The following is a 22,558-nucleotide window of genomic DNA, read 5'->3' on the forward strand; positions in this document are numbered from 1 at the left end:
CACGGTTTCTTGTTCCATGTTTGGGTGTCCAATTTATCAGTTTGGCTACAGGTTCGCTCTTACTCCTGAAGCAGTGTCCAGCGAAGTGTGTCCTCCTTTCTCTGATCTTCTCTGTGAGTCTTGGAAGGTCTTCATACATGCAGCTCTTATACTATATGTACTGATTCCAATGGATATTGTTCACCGCCCTGAGTATATCAGCCATCCAGTTCTTTCCTTTCTCTGATCTTCTCAGAGAGTCTTGGAAAGTCTCCGTACAGTTCTTTGTTTCTTATGCTTCTAATGGATGCTGCATACCAGTATTCGAGTGTAACAGCTGTCCAGCTCTTTTGTGTTTGAGGCGACATGGTGTAAAGACGACATGGTGTAAAAGTGCAACTTTAAATTTGAACGATGACGAGCTGTCTACTCCGATATCTTTTTTGCTTAATTTTCATAAATTAAGTGTTAAATTAAAGACACCATCTCCCGTAACAACATGTGGATTTCTGAATTGATTTGATTTTGAAATGTTTATTTTTTACGAGCAATGACGGGTTGTAATCTGTGTAGTTACCTTTTATGCTTTATTGTTCACACGCGAGAGCTACGCAAGTTTTTGCTTTTCACCAGATCGATCGTGAAAATGGGCTATTCCAGAAAATAGATGCACACCCCCTATAGAGGAGTTTGGATTTCCGGACTTTTTGTCCAGTTGTGACTGTTGGAAATCCATACTTTTAAAGTGTCCAAGGGCGAAAAAATCCAGCAGAAAAATTATTCAAAATCAGAAATCCTCAATTTGAGAGCTCATTGTGGACATTTCCATGATTTTTCCTTCATTTAATTGGATTTCCAGGCTTTTTCAAGTGACATTTGCAACTGGAATTCTAGTCGTTTTCAGAAATCAGACCTGGAAATCCAGACATAAGTGTGCACTTATTTTCTGGAATACCCCAATATTAATTTAGGCATCTGCAATAGAATTTTATTCAATGACCTTGACATAATTTGCTAAGTGACAGTGTATTAGTAATTAAATAATTCATAAAACATAACCATCATTTATCTATTTAAACGTATTCTTAACGCAGTGTCAATGCCAATTAGCCCGTACATCTATTTTCCTGGGGGACAACGCCCGGAATAACGACGGGTAAACACTGATCTATCTAGAATCATAATCGAATTTAAGGAGTTTAAAATGCACTTCATAGTTATTAATGAAGACAATTGGCACTGTGGATGGAAATTCCGTGGGAGTATGAAGTGATTTGTTGCAGCTCGGCCCACGCCCCAACTGATTTCCTCTATTGTGTCGCTATTTACCAATTTTTGAGCCCTGGTAAATGAAGAAGCGAACTTAGCAGAAGTAACCCTTTCATTGTGACACTCAAATGGCAATGATGCTCTCCTTCACTCCCCCATACGTGCCTTTCTGATTGGATATACATATAAACTAGTTCAAGAGCCACTTGCCCAATACTATGCTTGTCTGTACTCATTTAAAAGCATTTTCATGTAGAATCCTAATATGGTCATGTAATTAATATAATACCCTACCAACAGTGAAATGTCGTTATTACTATGTCACCAATCACCGACTGTATAGTGTTAGTATAGCGTGGGTTAACGATGTCTTTTTGCAGTCTTGTTTAATATATGTTTAGAACAAGCATTGCGAGATGTAAGAAGAAGTGACAGTGCATTGCTATTGGTAGCAATGAATAAACTACCAGATGATAGTGTTGGCCTTTAAGACGACTTTTGAAAGAACACGTAGCGATAGTCTAAATTTATAGCAGCAAACAAATCTGAATAAACTATAAGACAATGAAAAGTGTCGTAAACATGGTAAAATGATGACAGAGTGTTTGCCGTTGCGATGACGAAATGTGGGCATTCTAAACTCTTGACCAATTACAGTTGAGAAGTCTTTCTCCATCAGATACGTGGGTGAAACTGTTATGGCAAAGTTGGTTTGAAATCCTTATTTATTCTTGAAAGTTCACAAATGAAACCATGATCACTATAAATTTCAAGGATTTAAATAAATCCTAAAGAAATACGATTAGGGACAATCAAGGATTGGATTTAAAATTAAATCTTACGGATTTAAAATTCAAATCTTTAAGATTAAATAAAATCTAAAATTCCTAATTACAACCTTAAGGTGGTACTACACCCCTTGATAAATTTGTGTCTATTTTTGCACTTTTCTCAAAAAATAGTAACACACTGGTAACACCTTAAGGGCTGGGGTATGAACGTTTGGACAGTATTTATTTTGGGACATTAGAGCACATCAGACAAATCGATTTCTGAATACGAAGAATGTCATTCAATATCAAATAATTTTGATTTTTGAAATTCGCAATTTAATACACATTTTATGGCAAATCATTAAAATTGATATTTTTGATATTTAACAGTACTTGAAGTAAACTTTATAAATCTGATGATTTAACTTAAAGTGTATGTAGGTGGGATGAAAAAGCCGACGATCAATTGAAAATTTTGACTTTCGTAAAGATATGGATTTTTTCCCAAAACACCAAAATAAATTAGGTCTTTTGGGGAAAAAATCCATATCTTCAATATGAAAGGTCAAAATTTTCAATTGACTGTCACTACATACACTTTAAGAATATATCATTAGATTTATATAATTTACTTCGAGGACTGTTATATATCAAAAATTTGAAAAATATCAAATTTTTATAATTTGTCATAAAATTTGTATTATATTGTGATTTTCAAAAATGAAAATTATTTGATATCAGAAAGACATGCTTATTCAGAATGCATTGATAGGTCTGATGTGCTCTCATGACCCAAAAAATACTGTCGAAACGCCATAAACGCTCATTTTAGATCCCTTGTAATTTAATAGAGTGTGATAGGCATTATTCTAAACTACACAAAAAAAGTTTCTTTATGGTTAGGAAATTTACCCACTATTAAAATTTAGCGACCAATTTGGTACGTTTGCTTAATAATCGCATGCGGGAGATTGTCCTGCGCATTTTGACACCTCAATCACTACCCTACGCCACTCCTGAGAAAAGATATGAATGTTTAAGTAACACGAGGTCGAAAAATGAAATGGCAAAGAAGCCTATTCAATGGTTTTAGAGCTGATTCACTGATCCAAGACGGTGTCATTATTCCCGCCTTTTCAATTTTAATTTAAAGCATTTTAATTGATGCATGTTAGATAACCCTTTGCTTATTGTGCAGATGAATGATAAAAGACAAAGGTGAGGGGGTACTAAGACATTTACGTTTTGAGAGATGGATTTGGAAAAGGGATTCAAAACAGATCATGATTACAGCTCCATTCCTGGAAGCTGAAGGAATTGAGACACTTGAGTGGCACTCCAGAAGCCCTGATCTTAACCCCTTGGAGAACCTTTGGGATCAGCACAAGAGACGAGTCAATAAGAAGATAAAGGCAGATGCAACTCTGGTGGGGTTGCGTCGCATCGTTATCAACGAGTGGAATGGGGTTGAGCAAGGTAGCATTCGACGCCTTATTAGGAGCATGAGACGCCACGTGGCTGCTGTAAGGGAAGCCAACGGTGGACACACAACGTATTGACAGACTGGTAAAGAAAGAGAAGTTGGAAGCGGCAGTAGGATGCCTGAAATGTGCTCAACAATTAAACAACAAATGTTATCTGCATTTTTTATGCTGAAAACTTGAATAGGCCTTTTTGCAATTTTCATTTTTCGACCTCGTGTTACTAAACATTCGTAAGGAGTGTCGTAGAATAGTGATTGAGGTGTCAAAATGCGTAGGACAATCACCCGCATGCGAGTATTTAAAAAACGTACAAAACCAGTCGCTAGATTTTAATAGTGGGTAAATTTCCTAACCATAAAGAAACTTTTTTTGCGTAGTGTAGTAGTGATACAAGGGGAAATGTTACATCAGAAGAGTTTCTCTGTATAACAAAACATGGAGGATCTGACACTCCATAAAATTGAGATAGTTCACTCACTAAAAGGCTTGTGTCCTTTGAGATGTCAGTGTCCTGTTGTTGGTGTTTTGAAGAGTTAATCTGAAAATGATATTCATCATGATTGGTAGCTACCAATCTATGAGAGATTATTTTCAGAATTTCTATTTCTGGGAAAATATTTCTCTTGATACACATCCATATACTAGGTAACTTTGTTGGTTACTTTTGATATAATTCAGTATAATATAGCCAAACATTATTACTTCATTGATCATTACGTCGGGTGCATCACATACTGGTCTATCTTGAATTTTTGACTTTTTTGAGAAAATTGGTATATAGTTCTTTTTTACGGAGCTCTTCAAATACAACAAATTACAGACCTCAATTTTTCCTAGATAATTAGTTATAAAATGTTTAATTTAAACTATCAAAATACGTATTTTCACATACTGATCTATCTCGAAAAAAAACACGCATTTCTAGAAAATCGCAATTGAAAATCTTCGTATTAAGTTTACCTTTCTATAATTTAATTAGACTACGGATTTTCATGAAAGTGGTTTTAAATTAAAGCATTACTTAGCAGATTTATTTAAGTGGAATCTTTAATTATATTTACGAAATATTGCCACACTTAAGTTGTAGTCTGTATGAAATCGTTATTTCCCGATATCATTGAATGCATTACATACTGGTATATCTTTAGACCAGTATGTGATGCGTTTATCATTGTTCGCGAAATCGAGATAGCCCCAAGATAGACCAGTATGAAACGAATTTTAAATACGATATCGGGAAATTAACTATTTCACATACAGAACTACAACTTTAGTGTAGTTTTAAGCAATACTGCATACATAAATATAATTCCAAATTCCACTTAAATAAATTTGTTAAGTATATGCTTTAATTTAAAACCACTTTCATTAAAATCCATAGTATAATTAAATTATAGAAAGGTTAACTTAATACGAAGATTTTCAATTGCGATTTTCTCGAAATGCGTGTTTTTCGAGATAGACCAGTATGTGATGCGTCCGACGGTTACATTGTTGTCAAAAATCATCCTTAAGTACATTTTGAAGGAAAAAATTAAGCCCGAAGCCACTATGCTCGTCAGATTTATTGTAAGTCCTTAGTATTCTTTATTTGACGTTTTTATTTGCCGAAGAAATTATAAATCAAAGGTATGTGCTTATAATTTATAACTCACATTGGTTTTTTTTCTTCAAAATGTTGATAACGATGCAATGATGATGATGATAACGGAATTTCTGAATTCAAATGCTTTTGACTTTTAAGTAGGTGATTAAGAGATCTTAGGTCAAAGGTGAGGAATATAATTATTATCGGGTGTCGACCAAGTCACTGTGGCGTAGCTATCAGGAAAGTGAGGGGGCGACAAGTGGACATTTGAGCCCCGCCCCTCTGTCCCCCTGACAACCTTGTTTATTCCTACTCTTTCCATTTAACTTCAGCAAGTGTTAAATTAGTATAAGGTAGACAGATTTGATTGCAGAAGATGCTAGAAGATTGGGGGGGAAGATCGAGGATTGGATGCTTTGTATTTGTTTTCTTGTATGTTTTTCGCTACAGATAATTTCAGAGTAATACATAATTATACATACAACTAATATTTATTTTCCACTAATTCATCTAGAAAAAGAAAATACAAGAAAAAACCCCCGATGAAGCATAACACAAAAATAAATTAGGTTGGAAACAAATGAGATTAGAGAAATACTTTGAACACTGCTGATGGGGTGATAGACCGCATGGAGTTTAGAAAGTTTTTCCACTTTTTGGTGAGGCAATTGAGAAAGTTTTCTCAGCGGCAGAGAAAAGTGACTTTGGTCGGATGTTATGGTCAACCAGACACATAGAATCACTTGTCGAGCGTAAACCCCGGCGTAAACCCTCAGTAGCAAAATGATACAAATTTAGTAATGAAGCTAAGTAGATTGGAGCAATGGGGCAATGTTGTTAAAACATTTGCCAACCGGCAACTTCACATTTTACCAAGAACAAACGTGTTTTAGTGTGTATTTTAATAAGTATTGTAAGCCGGACCCAGTGTCGGATTCCCGGACCTCACAAAAAATCATAACTACGCACCTGGACCAAGTAATAAATTGAAGGCAAATTGCCAAATACACATATAAGTTACATGCATAAGCATAACCCACACAGAGTAAAGAATAAAATTTAATTTGCCACATAAAAGGCAACACACAGAGAAGAGAATTAGACTTTGTACATACATAAGATACCGTGGTCTGATACAGTCTTTGCCCAGACGCTTTCTGCTGAAAATAGGTCAACTTTCGAATGATATAGACGTTGTCTCATTACACGCAATATTGACTATGGGAACGTACTACCTCAATTGATAAAGTTCTTTTGATGTCAACAGTTCAAGAGAATAAAAGATAATTGAAGACGGTCCAAGTTACAATATTAATTCTTATTCAATGACCTTGACTTACGCATCCTAGCTGTAACGTTTTGTTTTGTTTATAATTGATTATTTATTTTATTTTAAAAAAAGTACAATTTAGTATGATGTGTGTAAATTACTAAATACATGTCGCTTATAGAACTAAGACGATGATCTTTTAGACTTAAAGTTATTTATGGGCAGTGTTAAAATATGACATTTCCGTCGGTACCAAAATCTTTATACGCTCGTATTGTTAGGCAAAAGTAAGGATACTGACTGTTCAATGACTGATACTGTTTACAAATCAAAATGATTTGGAAGTACTAATATTAAGACCAATGCAAGCATAATGATAAAATTCTTTAAGCTTTGTCACTATGGTATATATTTTACATGCTAATAATTTGTGTAAGAAGCTAATGTGTCAATTGGTTAATATCAAAAATGCAATTTAGTTTAGCAACAGATGACGTCAGAATAAACAGATACTGTTTACAATTTATTCTTGGTTTAACAAACTCAACCACTTGAAATAGTTGTCTAAATTGCCTTAGATATCTTATCTTTTCATCATGTTCAAGTCCAATTTGTATTGTAGTTTCAATATATACCATAATCAAACTTAACACACAAGTCCTTAAAGTATCTGTCTATCATTTAATTTTCTTAATTTAGGATTTTTCCCGGATTCAATTTTAAGGATGTTTATATAACCGAAATCATTGTTTACTTTTCTCTACCAATGAAATTGATATCAGTTCTAACTTAAATCTTGGTGATATTGGAATGTAAGTATTAATAGTAATGGTTCCAAAGTCTACCCTCAAAATAACTAGTGGCATGTTGCTAATATTTGCTTGCGACCTAATTACGGAGCTGTCAAAGTTGTAATCAATATTGAATAGTTATGAAAATGTTTTTACTTAATATCTTCCTGACGAATAGTTTATGTACTAAATGCAGTTAAATGCATCCGACCAAAAAAAACCAATGTATCTATTATAGTAGCCATGGTAACCTGATCAGCTCTAGGGGACAAGTGTCAGAAGCATAACCAAAAACCCAATTAAATTATGCCTTTTGTTCATATTTCAGAGAATCACCACCCAGAACAACATTCCACCTGTTATAAACTCCATTAAGGCCCTCACCGGGTATCATTGTATTATTCAATATTCTACAGATACAAAAATAGATATGCATTATTTTTGCGGCCGGAACTGGAATTGTCAAATCGGTGTTTATTTATATAAAAGCAATATTTAGCATACCATAGCTTGTTACTACATTAATACAACAACTGAACGAAGTACAACCTAAAGCAGAAGATATATTTAGGTAGGCGTTGACGTATATTATTAGCATTCCAATGCTTTGTTTTTCATCTTTGTTATACGTGTTGTGTGGTGTATATAACTCTCTATGGCACGAATGTGGAAGTTAAGGGTCAATCAAAACAAAGAACTCGCAAGGGGTGGGCTCACTTAAGTAAGTAGGTAACAGGCAATTCACTTAAAGCAACACACAGCAGCACATACATAATTGGGGAAGGAACAATTTGTGGTATGGAGTATAGAAGCCACGGGCCCTGCCCACTTTCTGCTCGTTTTCTGGCTTAGCTCCCACGAGAGGCAGTCGCCCTTTTGGCAACCAGGTGCAATCTTCGTCTTCTGCTTACTTAAGCAAAGTGTTTTGTAGCAGACACACACCACCATCACATACCTGAAAACTGTGGAATATATAAATGAAGGACAACAACCAGAATGGAAATAGATATTAACTTGGAAGTGAGTTGGAAGTATCGTAATCGAAGTTATAGATATCAAAGTGAAGTTATGGAAAACTGGAGTAGTCAATGTGCCGCTAATATGGAATCACCAGCAGCATCTGCCATTAGTACAGCAGATGGGTCGGCGGTGGAGTCCAAGTGTACAAGATGCAGATGTAGTGTACGACCAAACCCGGTAGGAACCAATATACTATTTAAAGCATATTTAGTGGCCTTTTTTTATTTTATGAAAAACATTTTTTCCTTGCAATCAGTATTTTGGGTGAGGTCCATCGTGACGGACTTTGATCTATCATTGTTACAGTAGAGTTAGGTGAAGTTTTCTCATCATACGGACTATGATAAAACTTTATCAGAGAAACTTCAGGCACACAATCATGACATTCACATGAAAGCCACGTTTTCATCAAAAGTAGTTTAGGTAGCCCTTCAAAGAAAGAGCGTTATACGTAGGCGATAATCGCTTCTTCGTCATTATTTTGTAGTATCTTTATCTCTGTAGCTCAAAATAATTCATTTAAGTGATTATGGTAGGTAAGAAATCTGCCAAGGGTGACCTTTTATTATCTCTATTTATCTATTCAATGATGCCGGATGGGTAGGCAAGTGAGGCCATGCATCTTTTCTACCCTCGAGATGATATAGTATGACGACAGACAACTAAAGCGTTTTGTAAATGAATCAGCCATTTCAATCAGTTGTTTGCTGCTGCTCTAGTTACTAAGCATGTTTTACATTATTATCATTGTTGTTGTTGTTGAAATTGATATCTTCATGTAGGTGGTGGATTGATTTTATCATTCTAATAACGCGAGTAATTATTCATTATTTCAAATTAATTATTCTAAATAAATATTTTTTAAATGATAATTGCTATTTGTATAAGTAGAAAATATGATTTATGAATACGATGATGTTAATGCAAATATTAGGCTATCATGTGTGTTTCCTTGGCAACGTGACAACTTATTGAGCATTTTGTGCCAGTTTTAATCACCTTAAAATATAATTCAAACTATTTGAACCATGTGTATAACTCCTCCGCGTAAATAGTTGGAAGTTAATGTTGTATGTACTTCCGATTCACAATCATGGTTCAAGCATGTATTTCAATCCCAAAGCGCCAATTTGGCACAGCGTTTAATTTAAATACCAACATGCCTTAGTGAACCCATTGTCATGTTGCAAATTCCAACTTCTCCACTATTTTTTCGATCCTTTTATAGCATTTTATAGGAAGAATGAAAATTTTTATTTCACTCAAAATAATTACATCGTAAAGGTTTAAAAAAAACTTTTCAAGGACAACTCTTTAGTGAACATGGTGCCGGTTCAACTCTTAATGAGTGTTCGAATTATTAGGATATTTTCGCTGTTTTAATTCAGGATAGAAAGTTAGGTAGCAAACGTCATTACTCTTCCATAGTAAAAAAAGTATTGTCACTCCCCAACAAAATATGTTCTCTTATTATTAATATTTTGAATCTAGGCAACTGTTATTATTAAATATTTTAATCTATTTTCTTCTTTTGAACGAAGAAAAATCTACTAAGATGTGGAAAAATTGCACTTTCACTTGACAGTGACACGCTTGCCGTGGGGATAATAATTACCTGGATAATATCATGGATTTAAACTGCATTTTGTGGTGAGCATTGAGTACATCTCAATTTGTGCTTTCTAATTGGAACACACATTTCATATGTTAAGTTCATTACATGGGGGTGATAATATCCTTTGGTAAAAGAAGGCAACTTGTGAAGAGAATAAATTAAGATACTCCCAAGTATTATTGTTCATCATCTTTGTGGCGCTACTATATAATTTGGAATCATCCTCTAACTGAGTGACAAGGGTTATGGGCTGTTAACACACGAGCATATGCACTATGATTTATGTGTAAAACACACGCAAAGGGCACTATGAAAAAGCGCAATATTCTTCTTCGCAATGTCAACTATGTGATATAATCTAAATATAGCTGTTATTTAAAACTATTCCGCGTCTTCATCCAAATTGTCTATTAGAGTTTATACCAGAACACTCTAGACATACATTTATCATTTTCTTATTCTTTGAACCAATTATTTCGATACCATCCATCTTAATTTTTAATGCAATTCTGTGACATATTAATATTAAGAATGTTGTTAAATTTGTTACGATATATTGCATTGATTTATTATCATTGTTTATATCATGCACTAAATCTTGGCAGTTATGATGGAAGTATCTTTAGAATTCTAAAGTTGACCCGCTTTTAGCAAAAGGCGTCTGCACATAATACAGTAGTTATGATGAAAGTAACATGTATATGCAGAGGCAGACTACATATTCGGGTGTTTGCCTCTGCTGAAATGGATTTGATTTAATTCTAGACTCTGTTTAAGAAATTTATTTGGTTTTAAGATAAAATAGAAGGAGAAGAAAGAAGAAGAGGTGGAGGGGGAAGAAGAGGAAGATGAAGAAGAGGAGTAAGAATAAGAAGAAGATGATGAAGAAGAAGAAGAAGAGAAGAAGAAGAAGAAGAAGAAGAAGAAGGAGACGTCGAGAAATAATAATATAACAATAATTTCTTATTCTTAAATTGACCCAATCAGCTTCTATCAGTACCAAGAAGGAGAAAGAAGAAGAGTAAGAGTAAGAAGAAGAAGAAGAAGAAGAAGTCGAGACGTCGAGAAATAATACTAATAATATAACAATAATTTCTTATTCTTAAATTGATCCATCAGCTTCTATCAATACCAAATTGATTCATTGTTCAGTATTAAATATTTAGTTTTCAGTGTCCAGTATTGAACAGCATTATCTACTTGAACTTGAATACCACTGCAAATTAAACCATGATAAGCAAAAACGCGATGTCAGCATGCTTTGAATCATTCCGTTTCTAGGTTTGCTCGTGGTTGGAGTATCACCCGGTAGTCTGTGGTTTTGCCAAGCATCAATGACCGTAGGTCCTTTGCAGACTTAAAACAAACAAATAAGCCTAGATACAATCATTGATACTCATAATGGTCATGATATATTTTGTATCATCTCTGCATGCGAACATTGACATCGGCACATATAATTGAATCATCTATCTTAACCTCGTCTTGTCTGGTTCTCTCAGGTATATGTCCTTTAAACAATGTTAAAAGGGCATTTCCTGATCCACAGCCTCATCCCCCCACTTGTCACAAATAAAGTTAGGATTTTTATACCACTGAAAACCTCTAGCTACATAATGTTTATGTACAAAAACTTTCTTACAGATAAATTTGTTTAGCAAAATTATCGTAAAATTTGAATTACGTTCTGGTACACCAGAACGAAATTACAACACTGGCCTACGGAGCAGTGTAATACACATAATCATGCATAACTCGCAAACTTAAAATCGGAATCAACTGAAATTTTGGGAATAAGCTTTTTCGTTGATATCTACTGAAAAATGTCATAAAAAGAGGATGCTATGATCACAAAATACTCCTTTAAGTGAGGATTTCTTTTTCATTGTATGACCTTGTGAAACTATTTTTGCTGAATTTGAGGTAACTTGAACATGTAAGATGAACATTTCAATGGCCCAAGAACATTTTGTATAACTTAGATGAAATACAATCGATTATTTGTCAATCGTTAACTTGGTTTGTCAAATTCAATTTACAAGTTTAGGTATACATGCAAAAATATCAAATGAAGAAGTTTGTGCCTCGCATGACTTATATATAAATTTGTTTTGATCGCATCACGTTTTATTGTATATCAGAATGTGACATGTTTTGCTATATATACACTAGGATCCACAACAGGCTCATCTATCAGGGGAGCAGTTCTTAAACCCCAACACATTTGTACATTCATTGAATGACCTTTGAAGATTTGGGTACAAAAACTCATACTCTGCAACTTGAGGTCAAATTTTGCACTATGATTATGTAATTGAGGTTATTGGACTATGCCATTGGGATGAGGCTCTTATGGTCCATAGTGATAGTAACATCAGTCTTTGTCTATAGTTAACAGAATACCTGTCCTACACCTTTGTCGTCTGCAGGTATCAGTCTTGAAAAAGTTCATCCCGGTCAAGGTTAACAATAAATGATTTATCATGTATACGTCTTAAATTAAAATTGAGTAAGTCAAAATAAAAATAACATACTCCAGTCGCTACAGCTGAAAGACTGTTCACTATTAACCAATCTGCTTTGTTATACTTGGCAATGGAAGATTGTAAAATTACGCTGAAAGATATCGCTTGATGACAGCGACTAAAGTGCAAATTGGCTTAACTAGCTGGTAGCTGCAATGTTGGTATGCCAGGTTCATCGTCAGTAACGACCTGTTACCATTTATGGGCCCTTATTTTGTAGTGACACCTTTTATTTGACAAAGTTTGCATTTTTTCTGACGCTTTGATTTATATATTTCATTTCAATGTCTTCCCTGGCTGTTCCATAGATTTTGTTGATTTATTAACCTATTCTATTTGTCAAACGTTTTCACGTATTGCTTATGTTTCCTCCAAATATCGAATAAAAGTTTGATCAACTATTATTTTAGATAGACGTTTCATAAACTATTCATTTAGTCTATCCAGCTCTTTCCCTCCCCATTTTCCCCTCTGCAGCTCAGTAAGCACCAATAAAAATGTTCAATACACTACTGACCGGTGCAAAATACCATCTGGCGTGTAAGCGTAACATCTGGTGTATTACGTAACATAACATACCATTGACTCACTTAATAATTAAGTTATGTTCTAATGTTGCGCTGTGAATCGGTGTCTTACAAACGCTTACCTATCTAAGTTACATGAAGCGTGACGTTTGTTACATCCGTCGTGCGCCACGTGCTTCTCAAGGCAATAGGAGCAAATTTGCCTCTCGATGTGCTAAATTTAGTGCTATATTGGCGATGTAAGTGTTCTATAGCAAAGTATACAGTGGTTCGGAAGTTGACGTAAAATGATCTAGGTGTAATTGTCAACGCCTATGCTAATATTTAAAACTTTACGCGCCAATAATAAAATTGTTTCTTTGTTATATGCACCGAGAGAAGATGATTTTCAAACACAATATTTATTAACTACACAGACATGTATTTGTTTCTTTGTTTTAATGAATCTTATCATAATATCATGTTTAAATTTGGTTTGTAATATTCTACTCGCCATAGCCAGAGTTTGTATTTCAATTTTCAAACACCTTCATAATGTTTCAACCAAGGATACAATTATCGTGATTAACTTGCTGAGCATAACATTGATTAGACTCAACACATTAAATCCATGTATCGATTGTAAGTAACTTTAAAAAAACACCCACATTTTATGTCAGATTTTGTATCGTCTGCTGTTAAATCTGGTTCCCGCGCGCGCAGGCACGGGGCTAAGGTATTTAAAGATGAATATTCCGTTTGGTCTGTCTGTCGATTAACCAACCGGTGGGCAAGTCATGCACGAAATCTAATTGCAAATCCCCACGACAACTGTTCTAAATATTTAAATGCCAAAATAACCCTCTGTCATTTTTAAAACAATGATTGATATAAAGCAATATTTTCGTAAAATTAACATTCCCGTCTTCCAAAAATATGTACCTTGGCCTGGCGGTTTTGTTCATTCTTATTTTTCAATTGTCGGGGCCGGAATCACGTATGTACACATTGGTTAGTTTGTCTGTTTTTGTAGTGTTTCGATTTAAAGTAATATCTATTAAAATTGGGAAATCCCCCTTAGAGCACGTTAACTGCATTTATGAAGCAAGAAACTACTGTAAAATAGGACGTCCGACTCAAATCTTTTTTAGTCCTTCGAGTAGACACAAACCTAGAAAAGATGCCCAATCAATCGATATCGAATTACCAAATAATCTTCAAGACAATAGTCTTCAAAAACTGTTTTTAGAAAACATTTCATTGAGCTGTCTCAAGTTATGTTTGAGTACTGCTCTTGATATTTTGATAACTTCATTTATCAGGCTACGTATTACTTCGTCTCAACTGCCCGTGCGCATAGCCTTTTCAAATTCGTAATTTAGCGCATTGCGGTTAATTTCGGGTTTTTTATGTTTGCAGTTTTATAAATGGCCAGAAAAAAAAAAAAGAAACGTTCGACCGCAAGTAAGGAGGGCCAAAAGTGTAGCTAAGGGCATAGCGTTGCACTTTTTTAAAACTAAAAGTAAAAGCTAAAAAACAAAGTTTCGGCCTGAAAGATGTCAATTGTTGATATTGATGTTAGTAAGCTCAAGAAACTGATAACGAGGAAGACATACCTTAGTCATTTTGGTATGGTTCACAAGCATGACAAGACCCTCATATTCATGTCAAGGCGGGAATATTTTGTCGCTAAGATTTTACCAGGTACCACGTAACCATGGAGACCAACGTACTGACTGATTAAGGTCTTCCACATTAATTTTTAATTGTTAAATTCTAAGAAGCTTTTAATAATAGTTGTTGCTTTTCATCCTTTAATTACAACCTCCCTTCCTTTCTTTGTTTTACTGATCCACCAATGTTTTCAAAGATAGATTTGTCAAAACAACCAATGAACAGAGAGAGGAAATTATAATTTATCGTGCGCATTCTTTTCAGAGTTGTGTAAACAAACATGTTGTCTACAAATGGTGGCATATTGCTGCATTTACTCCAGACGGTTTCAAATATGTATTTGGTATGTGTTATTTAGGGCTCAAATTATTGCGTTGGGCGATTTAGTCGCGTACGACTTATTCAGCTGAGTCCCCGCCAGCGATACATCTAAACCAGTTGCTTTGATTTACATTAGAAACAACCCTGCTCACGTCCTACTTGTTTTGAACCAACATTCCAGCAAAGCCATCAATTTGGGTTACTTTTGACCACTTTGCCACACAACGGGATGTATTAATTAACCATTGGGCATATTATTGTTCGCCTTTCGCCTTTCCATCTGTATACAACGGTGTAGAAGATATTTTCCCCACTGAAATTAAGGGAAAAGGCTACTACGATTGGGCTCATGTTCAGTCAGTGTGCTGTCAATATTTAGGCAACACTGCTGTAGCTAAGGGAGCTTCGATCACCAGACTTGAAACGTGCCCAATCCTCTCTATGAACGTTGTTGGTGATCCGGTGTTCTAATAACTTCCGATTGCCTCCCCACCTTCAGGCTGTGGCAACGCTCTACATACTACCAGTCTGCTGCAAAAATATACCTACGCCTATTGAACTCATTAACAACCATTAACACGTCTTGCAAATCATTGATAAACGTTTAATCGCTCTCTTTGTTACTTTCAAGTAAAAATAATCAAAATGCCATCTCCATTTTGTAATTTATACCAACTGACATTTAGTATTCTCATGTGACAAGGGATTGCTTCTTTAAAATAATTAAAGCATGCATGCAAATTTGGTTATTTTGCAGATTCTTAGCAAATTTGTACTATAGTTCTATTATCAGATTGTATTTATCTTGCACAACCTTGCACTTCACAGTAAAATCACGTAAAGGTGAAGCTATAATGTGTTCGTCAGGTCTTTACAGATTTTAAAGGATCGTTAATTATTCACAATAGGAGTTTGAAATGCCATCAGATTATGGAGACTCTAGTAGGGAATTACTTGCAATATTGTATTCAGCAAATCCTGCCAGTTTTCAGGGTATAAGTCAATACAATATAATGCGGTCAAGCAAAATCAGTCGGAATTCGGAAATATTAAATTTTCAGTTTCTTAGAGGATAGTAAAATGCATTTACAAAGCTGCATTTTGCAGAAAACCTCACTGAAATTGAACAACCAGTTCCAAAGATAAGAGCAGTTAAAGAGTTTCAAAACAACAGAAAACATAAGGAAATATTTCCTTTGTTTGGCTTTATCTCAAAATCAATATTTCCGAGTTCCGACTGATTTTGCTTGATCGCATCACATGTGAGGAGATTAGTTTTAGGCCATTTTACCCAATTATATTGCAACCGGGTTTTGGGCTGTGCAGTAACTGAAGTGGGTAAAATTATTTATGGTTGGTTTTAGGTACTAAAATACCCAAAAATGAAAGATTCCGACGATACAGTTCTTTCCCTAAAACCTGAAACGTCAATCATACACAAAACCAAATGTCCCCATTGATTTGAGTGAATCTTTTCAGCTTCAGGGTATCAAGTTTCTTGGCAGGTTTCAGAAATAGGAATGCCACACAAACACATTCAGGCTGTATATCGTCATGGAAAGGTGTTGGTATATGGATTCCAAAGTACACGTGCTTCCGAAAAAACATCTGAAATAATACTAGAAATCTTTGTGCTCATTTATGATTTTATCATGTTTGTTATGTATCTCTTAAATAAGCTCTTGAACGTTGTGTTAGAAGTACTTAACTTTGCCCTATATAATCAGTGGCATATTAAAGGTCGTTTAGACAATCCGAGTAAACAGATCACCGTGCCTCATGGGGACACCTACCCACATAATACTGGTTTATCGACATCACTCTATCTTAATCTATTCTACCTCTTTCATTTTGTAACGGCTAATTTCACTTAACAGATTCTTAATATGATATGGAATGGTTCTACGTCAAATGGCGTTGTTTTAATTGAATCAAAGATGTGTATATAAATGCAATGTTCATTAACCGCCCACACATTATATCTAATAGCAATTCAAGAAATGTGAACATCTGCTCGATTGCTTGTTTCTCATCTCTCTCTGGGCTCTTGTAACCCCATACTATTTCCCCGTGATTTCAATCAACTGTTTTTTATGTCATGGATGATTTGATCTTCAGTTCAACAAATTGGTGGATTTGTTAGGAGACCTTGCGTGTTGTAGATGGGATTATTTTATTGTCACTGATTCCTTAAGTTGTTTAAGCAACACTTTCCTTTGGTATCGTAATATACAAGCGTTTGTAGTTAAAAGTGTGTACCCACTACCCAGGTTGTAGGCGATAAAATAGGCTATCTTCAATTCTCTATTGGGATATACGTGGGACGCTAAGTAATATAACATGTATCATGCTACTTATTGCGCGGTTTCCTTTTCGTTATACCCCAACATAAAAACGGGGGTTTATAGCAAGAAGGGCCTACCTGTAATAGCTGCCCGATGTCATATGTGTACAATATAGAAATGGTCATATTGTCTCTAGGGCAGCTATTACAGATAGCACCTTTCGCACTAAACCCTCGGTCAGAGGAGCCACGGTTGAATAGATCCTTCAGCCCTAAACAGTATATCGCCCGCAGTTAAAGTATAAAACTTATTAAAGACCACATAACATTTACTCAACAAACAACTGCATTACATAATTCAGTCGCGAAAATGGCAGACCCAGGACATATTTATCCTGTAGGCGACTCTAATCTGGAATTTTAGTAGCCTTTCTCGATACGAATTCTAAGATATAGTAGGTGAGTAATATTCAATGATTTATTAACCTTTTTGCGAGATGATTTCCATGTTTTCATTCCCCAACAAAGTATATGAATTATAATATTCACATAATTAAACAGGTACGAATTTGCAGTGGTATTTCAATCACAATTTTGATTATCAAAAGATGACGTTATCGCTTACATTGAAAGTAGGTCCACGGTTCGTGTCCTGTTACATAATAATAATCATAAATACCAAATTTATATAGCGCTTAATGTGAAAACAACCTTAAGGAATCGGATAGCAACTTTTGCACAGTATTTTTGTGGGACCTGAGAACCAGATTTGTAACGAGTCGTGACTCGAGATTTGACTTTTCAAAAATGTAATGACTCGACCCGGATCTTGAAATTTTCCCCATAGAGATTGTACAGTGACTCGAGTCATCTGACTCGACTCGACTCGAGCTATTGCTAGAAATGACTCGACTCGACCATGAAATGACTTGACTCGTTACAACTCTGCTGAAAACACATCAGACATGTCGAATTGCATTATGAATACGGGGAATGTCCTTCTGCTATCAAATAATATTGATTTTTTTTAATTCGCCATCTAATACAAATTTTATGGCAAATTATTAAATTTGATATTTTTGATATTTAACAGTCCTCAAAGTAAACTTTATAAATCTAATGATATATACTTAAAGTAAATTTTGATCTTTCCTATTGAAGATATACATTTTCCCCCAAAAGACCTACATTTTTGTGGTGTTTTTGAAAAAAATCTATGTTTTCAATACGAAAGGTAAATTTTCATAATATGATTGACGACTTTTCATCCCAGCTACATACGCTTTAAGTTCATGTTATCATTAGATTTATACAATTTACTTCGAGGACTGTTAAATTTCAAAAAATGAAGAGCTTATTTCCAAACCGTGTTAAGTCCACAAGATTCACTTTTAAGAAAATCAGGAATTTTCTTTATGGCAATGAAAAAAACTTTGATTTCTATAAAATTACAGTGAAGTGAAGGTGACATATATAGGACCATAAAAACATGTTAAGTTAAAATCTTGAGACTTTTGATTTTTTTAAATTAATTAATTTGTTTTAAAAATAGCATGGACTTAACACGTTTTGACACAAAACATAATTTCTGGCGTGGACTTTTTGACACAAAACATAGCATCTGTTACACAGAACTGACCATATTTTTCTCAAACTAGTCTTAAAAGATAAAAAAAATTATTAAAAACATACTACATGTACTATAAAACACAATTTTGCCACAAAACACCTTACATCTCGAACTCCCTCCTCCCAACCATTTTCTATCAAAATTTGATGTTTAAAATAGTTCAAAATTTAAAACTGAGTTGTATTGCATTTTTCAGAGTTGAATAAACATCATTTCACTGACAATAAGTGATTACCCAAAATATTCACTTGTTTTATCACATTATCACAATTTCCCCCTCCCCCATTTCTGCCACCCTAATCTCATATTGACAGCCGTAAGTTTTTGAGTCTTTAAGTCCTAAGTTTTGTATACCTTTAACTTTAAAATAATACCTTGAATTTAGTAGTACATTTTGATAATCATACAAAATAATAATATCAAAAACTACCACTACCACCATCCTCTAACATTAATTCTACCATCACAACCTCTCCCTCTCCCCTTCCCATCCTGTTCAGGTCTTTCTGTAGGTATCTATCAAATATTTAAGAAATCCCATACAAACTAGGCCTACTAATATTTAAAAAACAAACAAATCAACAACAACGACTTTTTATGCAGACCAAATTCAGGTACACTAGTCTCAGGACCAAAAAAGAACGAAGACGCAAAGCAAAGCAATGTTATCAATCATGCAGAACTTGGGCGATTAACTATTGAAAGCCCTATGCCGTGCTAATTGCCTACAAGCTGCCCACAAGGGCAGTGTTCATGGATTAACACAGTTTGCTACCAAACTGGATTGGACTTAACACGTTTTGGAAAAAATCGATACTTTGTGTGTCAATATTTCGGGACTTGACTAATTTTGGGAAAGAAAACACACATTGCTGGATAGCCCTAGTTACTCACTACCCATTTTCATCAAAATCTCAATTTTGAAGGTGGGTGGACTTAACACGGTTTGGAAATAAGCTCTTCAAATATTAATTTTTAATTATTTGCCATAAAATGTGTATTATATCGCGAATTTCAAAAACATCAAAATTATTTGAAATCAGAAGGACATTCCTCGTATTCAAAATGCAATTCCATATGTATGATGTGCTCTCATGTCCCGCAAAAAATACGTGGACTACATAAACGAAGACCTCCTCCCTTGTTTGAATGAAGATTGTTCCCGCGGCAACTTAATGTAAATGATTTCCAATGGTTCCCCATTCAGCAATATCCAAGCCACCTACTTGGTGATGCTAAATAACCATGTTCTTTGTTGGAGTATGACCTGTGGCAATACCTTCACGTCATGTGTCAATAATCAACGGCCACAGAATGCAAGATATGACGATGCATCTGGAATAAATTTCAACTTCTACCAGGAGAGCTTGAAATCATTCACAAAAACATCTACTGATTTTGGCTTGTATAAATTGCATCCAATCATTTGTTTCTTCTTTCCTTTGTTTCTTCCAGGTCTGTCTTCGTCGGCTGCTCACAGTAGCAATGTTTCTATTGCCATGGACTTTGTGTAGCGCAGCCCCATTGTCTGGACTAAACCAAGACACACCCGCCGGTAATCACACAGCAATTGTAAATACCAGAAGGAGACATCACCATCATCAAAAGAACAGTCAACATAGCCACCAAAAGCACCATCATCAACATCGTCATGAACATCAAAGTAAACATTTCGAAGAAAAGAAGCATTATAAACACGAGGATAATAACAAAAATAAAGTAAATTATGATGAACATATTATGAAAGCGGCTACAACAAATCTACCTGTTTTTGTATCAGATTTAGTTGTTTTTTCAAAAGACAGACCTCCTATGGCACCATGGGAAATGAATGACATTGATAGCTTACCTGAAGATAGAGACTCTAAAAATGATAAATGGACACAAAAAGATTCAACAGCATATCATAAAGAAGTAAACGGCAAAGTAATCAAGCACGACAAGCAGTGTGTGACAGTCGGGCACAATGGGTGCAAAAAGAAACAGCTGTGGACATTTTCGGACATAACATAACAGTAATGGACACAATTCGAGCCAATACTGGCGAGCATGTTAGCCAATGGTTCTATGAAACTGCGTGTGTAACATCAGGCTCTGGAGTGAGCAGTTGTAGAGGAATAGACACACAGACTTGGGATTCCGAGTGCCTTAGTAGTCAATCATTTGTCTACGCAATGGTTCGTAACGAAAATGGCGAAGAAGGCTGGAATTGGATCAGGCTCAGTACAGCTTGTAATTGTGCCCTAAAAAGCCGACGAGTCAACAGGCGAGCAACATATCCATTTGTAGATCTTACTGAAACCGAAAGGCGATGACCGCTGTTCATTCTGATTTTACGTATGTACTGATGTACCGTGTTTTGTGTTCAAATTCAAAGTATTGTTATTATTATTATTCTAATTATTAAATTTTAAGAACATTGATTTTTATATTATTATAAACATCATCTCAGAATAGTATGTATATAAAATAATGTGTCTTTAAGATACCGAAATTTAATATAATGTCACATTTTAGATGTTTTATGTACAATTGTTATATGATATAATATATATATATATGATTTTGTTGTTGTAAAACAAATAATTCTTCCACTGATTCTGGTATGTTGTATCATAATTATTGATTGAATTCAGTAATGAATGACAGGCACACATTCACAGATAAAGTATATTAATAATGGGTTCACCGAATATTCCTACCTTGATATCATTCCCGAATAGATTTTTCTTGGTGCCTTAAAACGATTAAGAGCTCTGGTATGAGCGTTTGGACAGTATTTTTTTGTGGGACATAAGAGCACATCAGACATATCGAATTGCATTCTGAATACGAAGAATGTCCTTCTGATATCAGATAATTTTGATTTTCAGCCCGGTGTCACCGCGCTGAATCAAGGGAATTCTATTCTTTTAACTTGAAGGTGTGTTGTGCAGAATTTGTACTGTTGTATTCATTTCAGCTATACATGTATGATTCCATAATGACTCTATGTGACGATAACATGACGTCACATCATATGTCGTTGATGGGTCTTCACAATGCCATCATGGCAATGTAGTTTTTGACATTTCTGTATCGATAAGAACACAATGTATTTGCATGTATTTGAATGTTGTTTTTTAACAATTAAGGAAACTTAAGCACTTATTTAATTGTAATCTACCTTGTTCGAAAGGTAGCTGTCATTTTGGTCTGTTCTATTTTCTGCGCTATTCTAAAATAGTCAAATAATGTTCTGACATTTCGACTTTTTTCGTAAATATCTCAAATGGATTTACTAAAACAAACCTTTCGATTTGGGACATTTTGAGTATGTTTTCATTGCCTGTGATTTTTGCATTTTTGACAATATCCATGATAGCTAATTGATATCTTTTTCGTTTTTAATGTTTTGAAAGTACTTTATAACATAGGTTTTGTTTAAATAGCTTTATCCTTAATATTTTGTGATCTCAAATTTGGTACCTCATTTTATATAAATCAGTTCCAAGCCGATCATAAGTCACATAATTTTCAGGTGTAAGCCATGTAACTAGTAACTTAAACGAGTTACTATTATTTATAGGATATATTGTGTGGTTTAAAGAGGAAGCCCTACCAGAGCAGTTTTTCTGGGGTGAACCAAACCTGCCTGGTTATCAAATTAATCAGTAACACGGATATCTCTGAATTTGACAGACTGTGCTAATTGATGCAATAACATTAAAACATCAATTAGCACCTGTCAAATTCAGCGATAACTTTGTCACTGATTAATTTGAAAACCAGGTTGGTTCACCCCAGAAGAAATTCTCTGGCGGGGCTTCCACTTTAAGCAGTATTGATA

At 34.8% G+C, this 22,558-nt stretch overlaps 1 protein-coding gene across 1 annotated transcript; it reads left to right on the forward strand.

The window, feature by feature from the left end:
• Window positions 1–8,184: 8,184 nt before the first annotated feature.
• Window positions 8,185–22,140, forward strand: LOC140166149 (uncharacterized). The gene is given in 3 exon segments (XM_072189540.1): window positions 8,185–8,351; window positions 20,185–20,667; window positions 20,670–22,140. Coding segments are annotated over 3 exon segments (987 nt in total). The 5' UTR covers window positions 8,185–8,222; the 3' UTR covers window positions 21,045–22,140.
• Window positions 22,141–22,558: the final 418 nt, after the last annotated feature.

The sequence above is a fragment of the Amphiura filiformis genome, chromosome 12 (genome assembly GCF_039555335.1).
Source record: "Amphiura filiformis chromosome 12, Afil_fr2py, whole genome shotgun sequence".
In the NCBI taxonomy this organism is placed as follows: Eukaryota; Metazoa; Echinodermata; class Ophiuroidea; order Amphilepidida; family Amphiuridae; genus Amphiura; species Amphiura filiformis.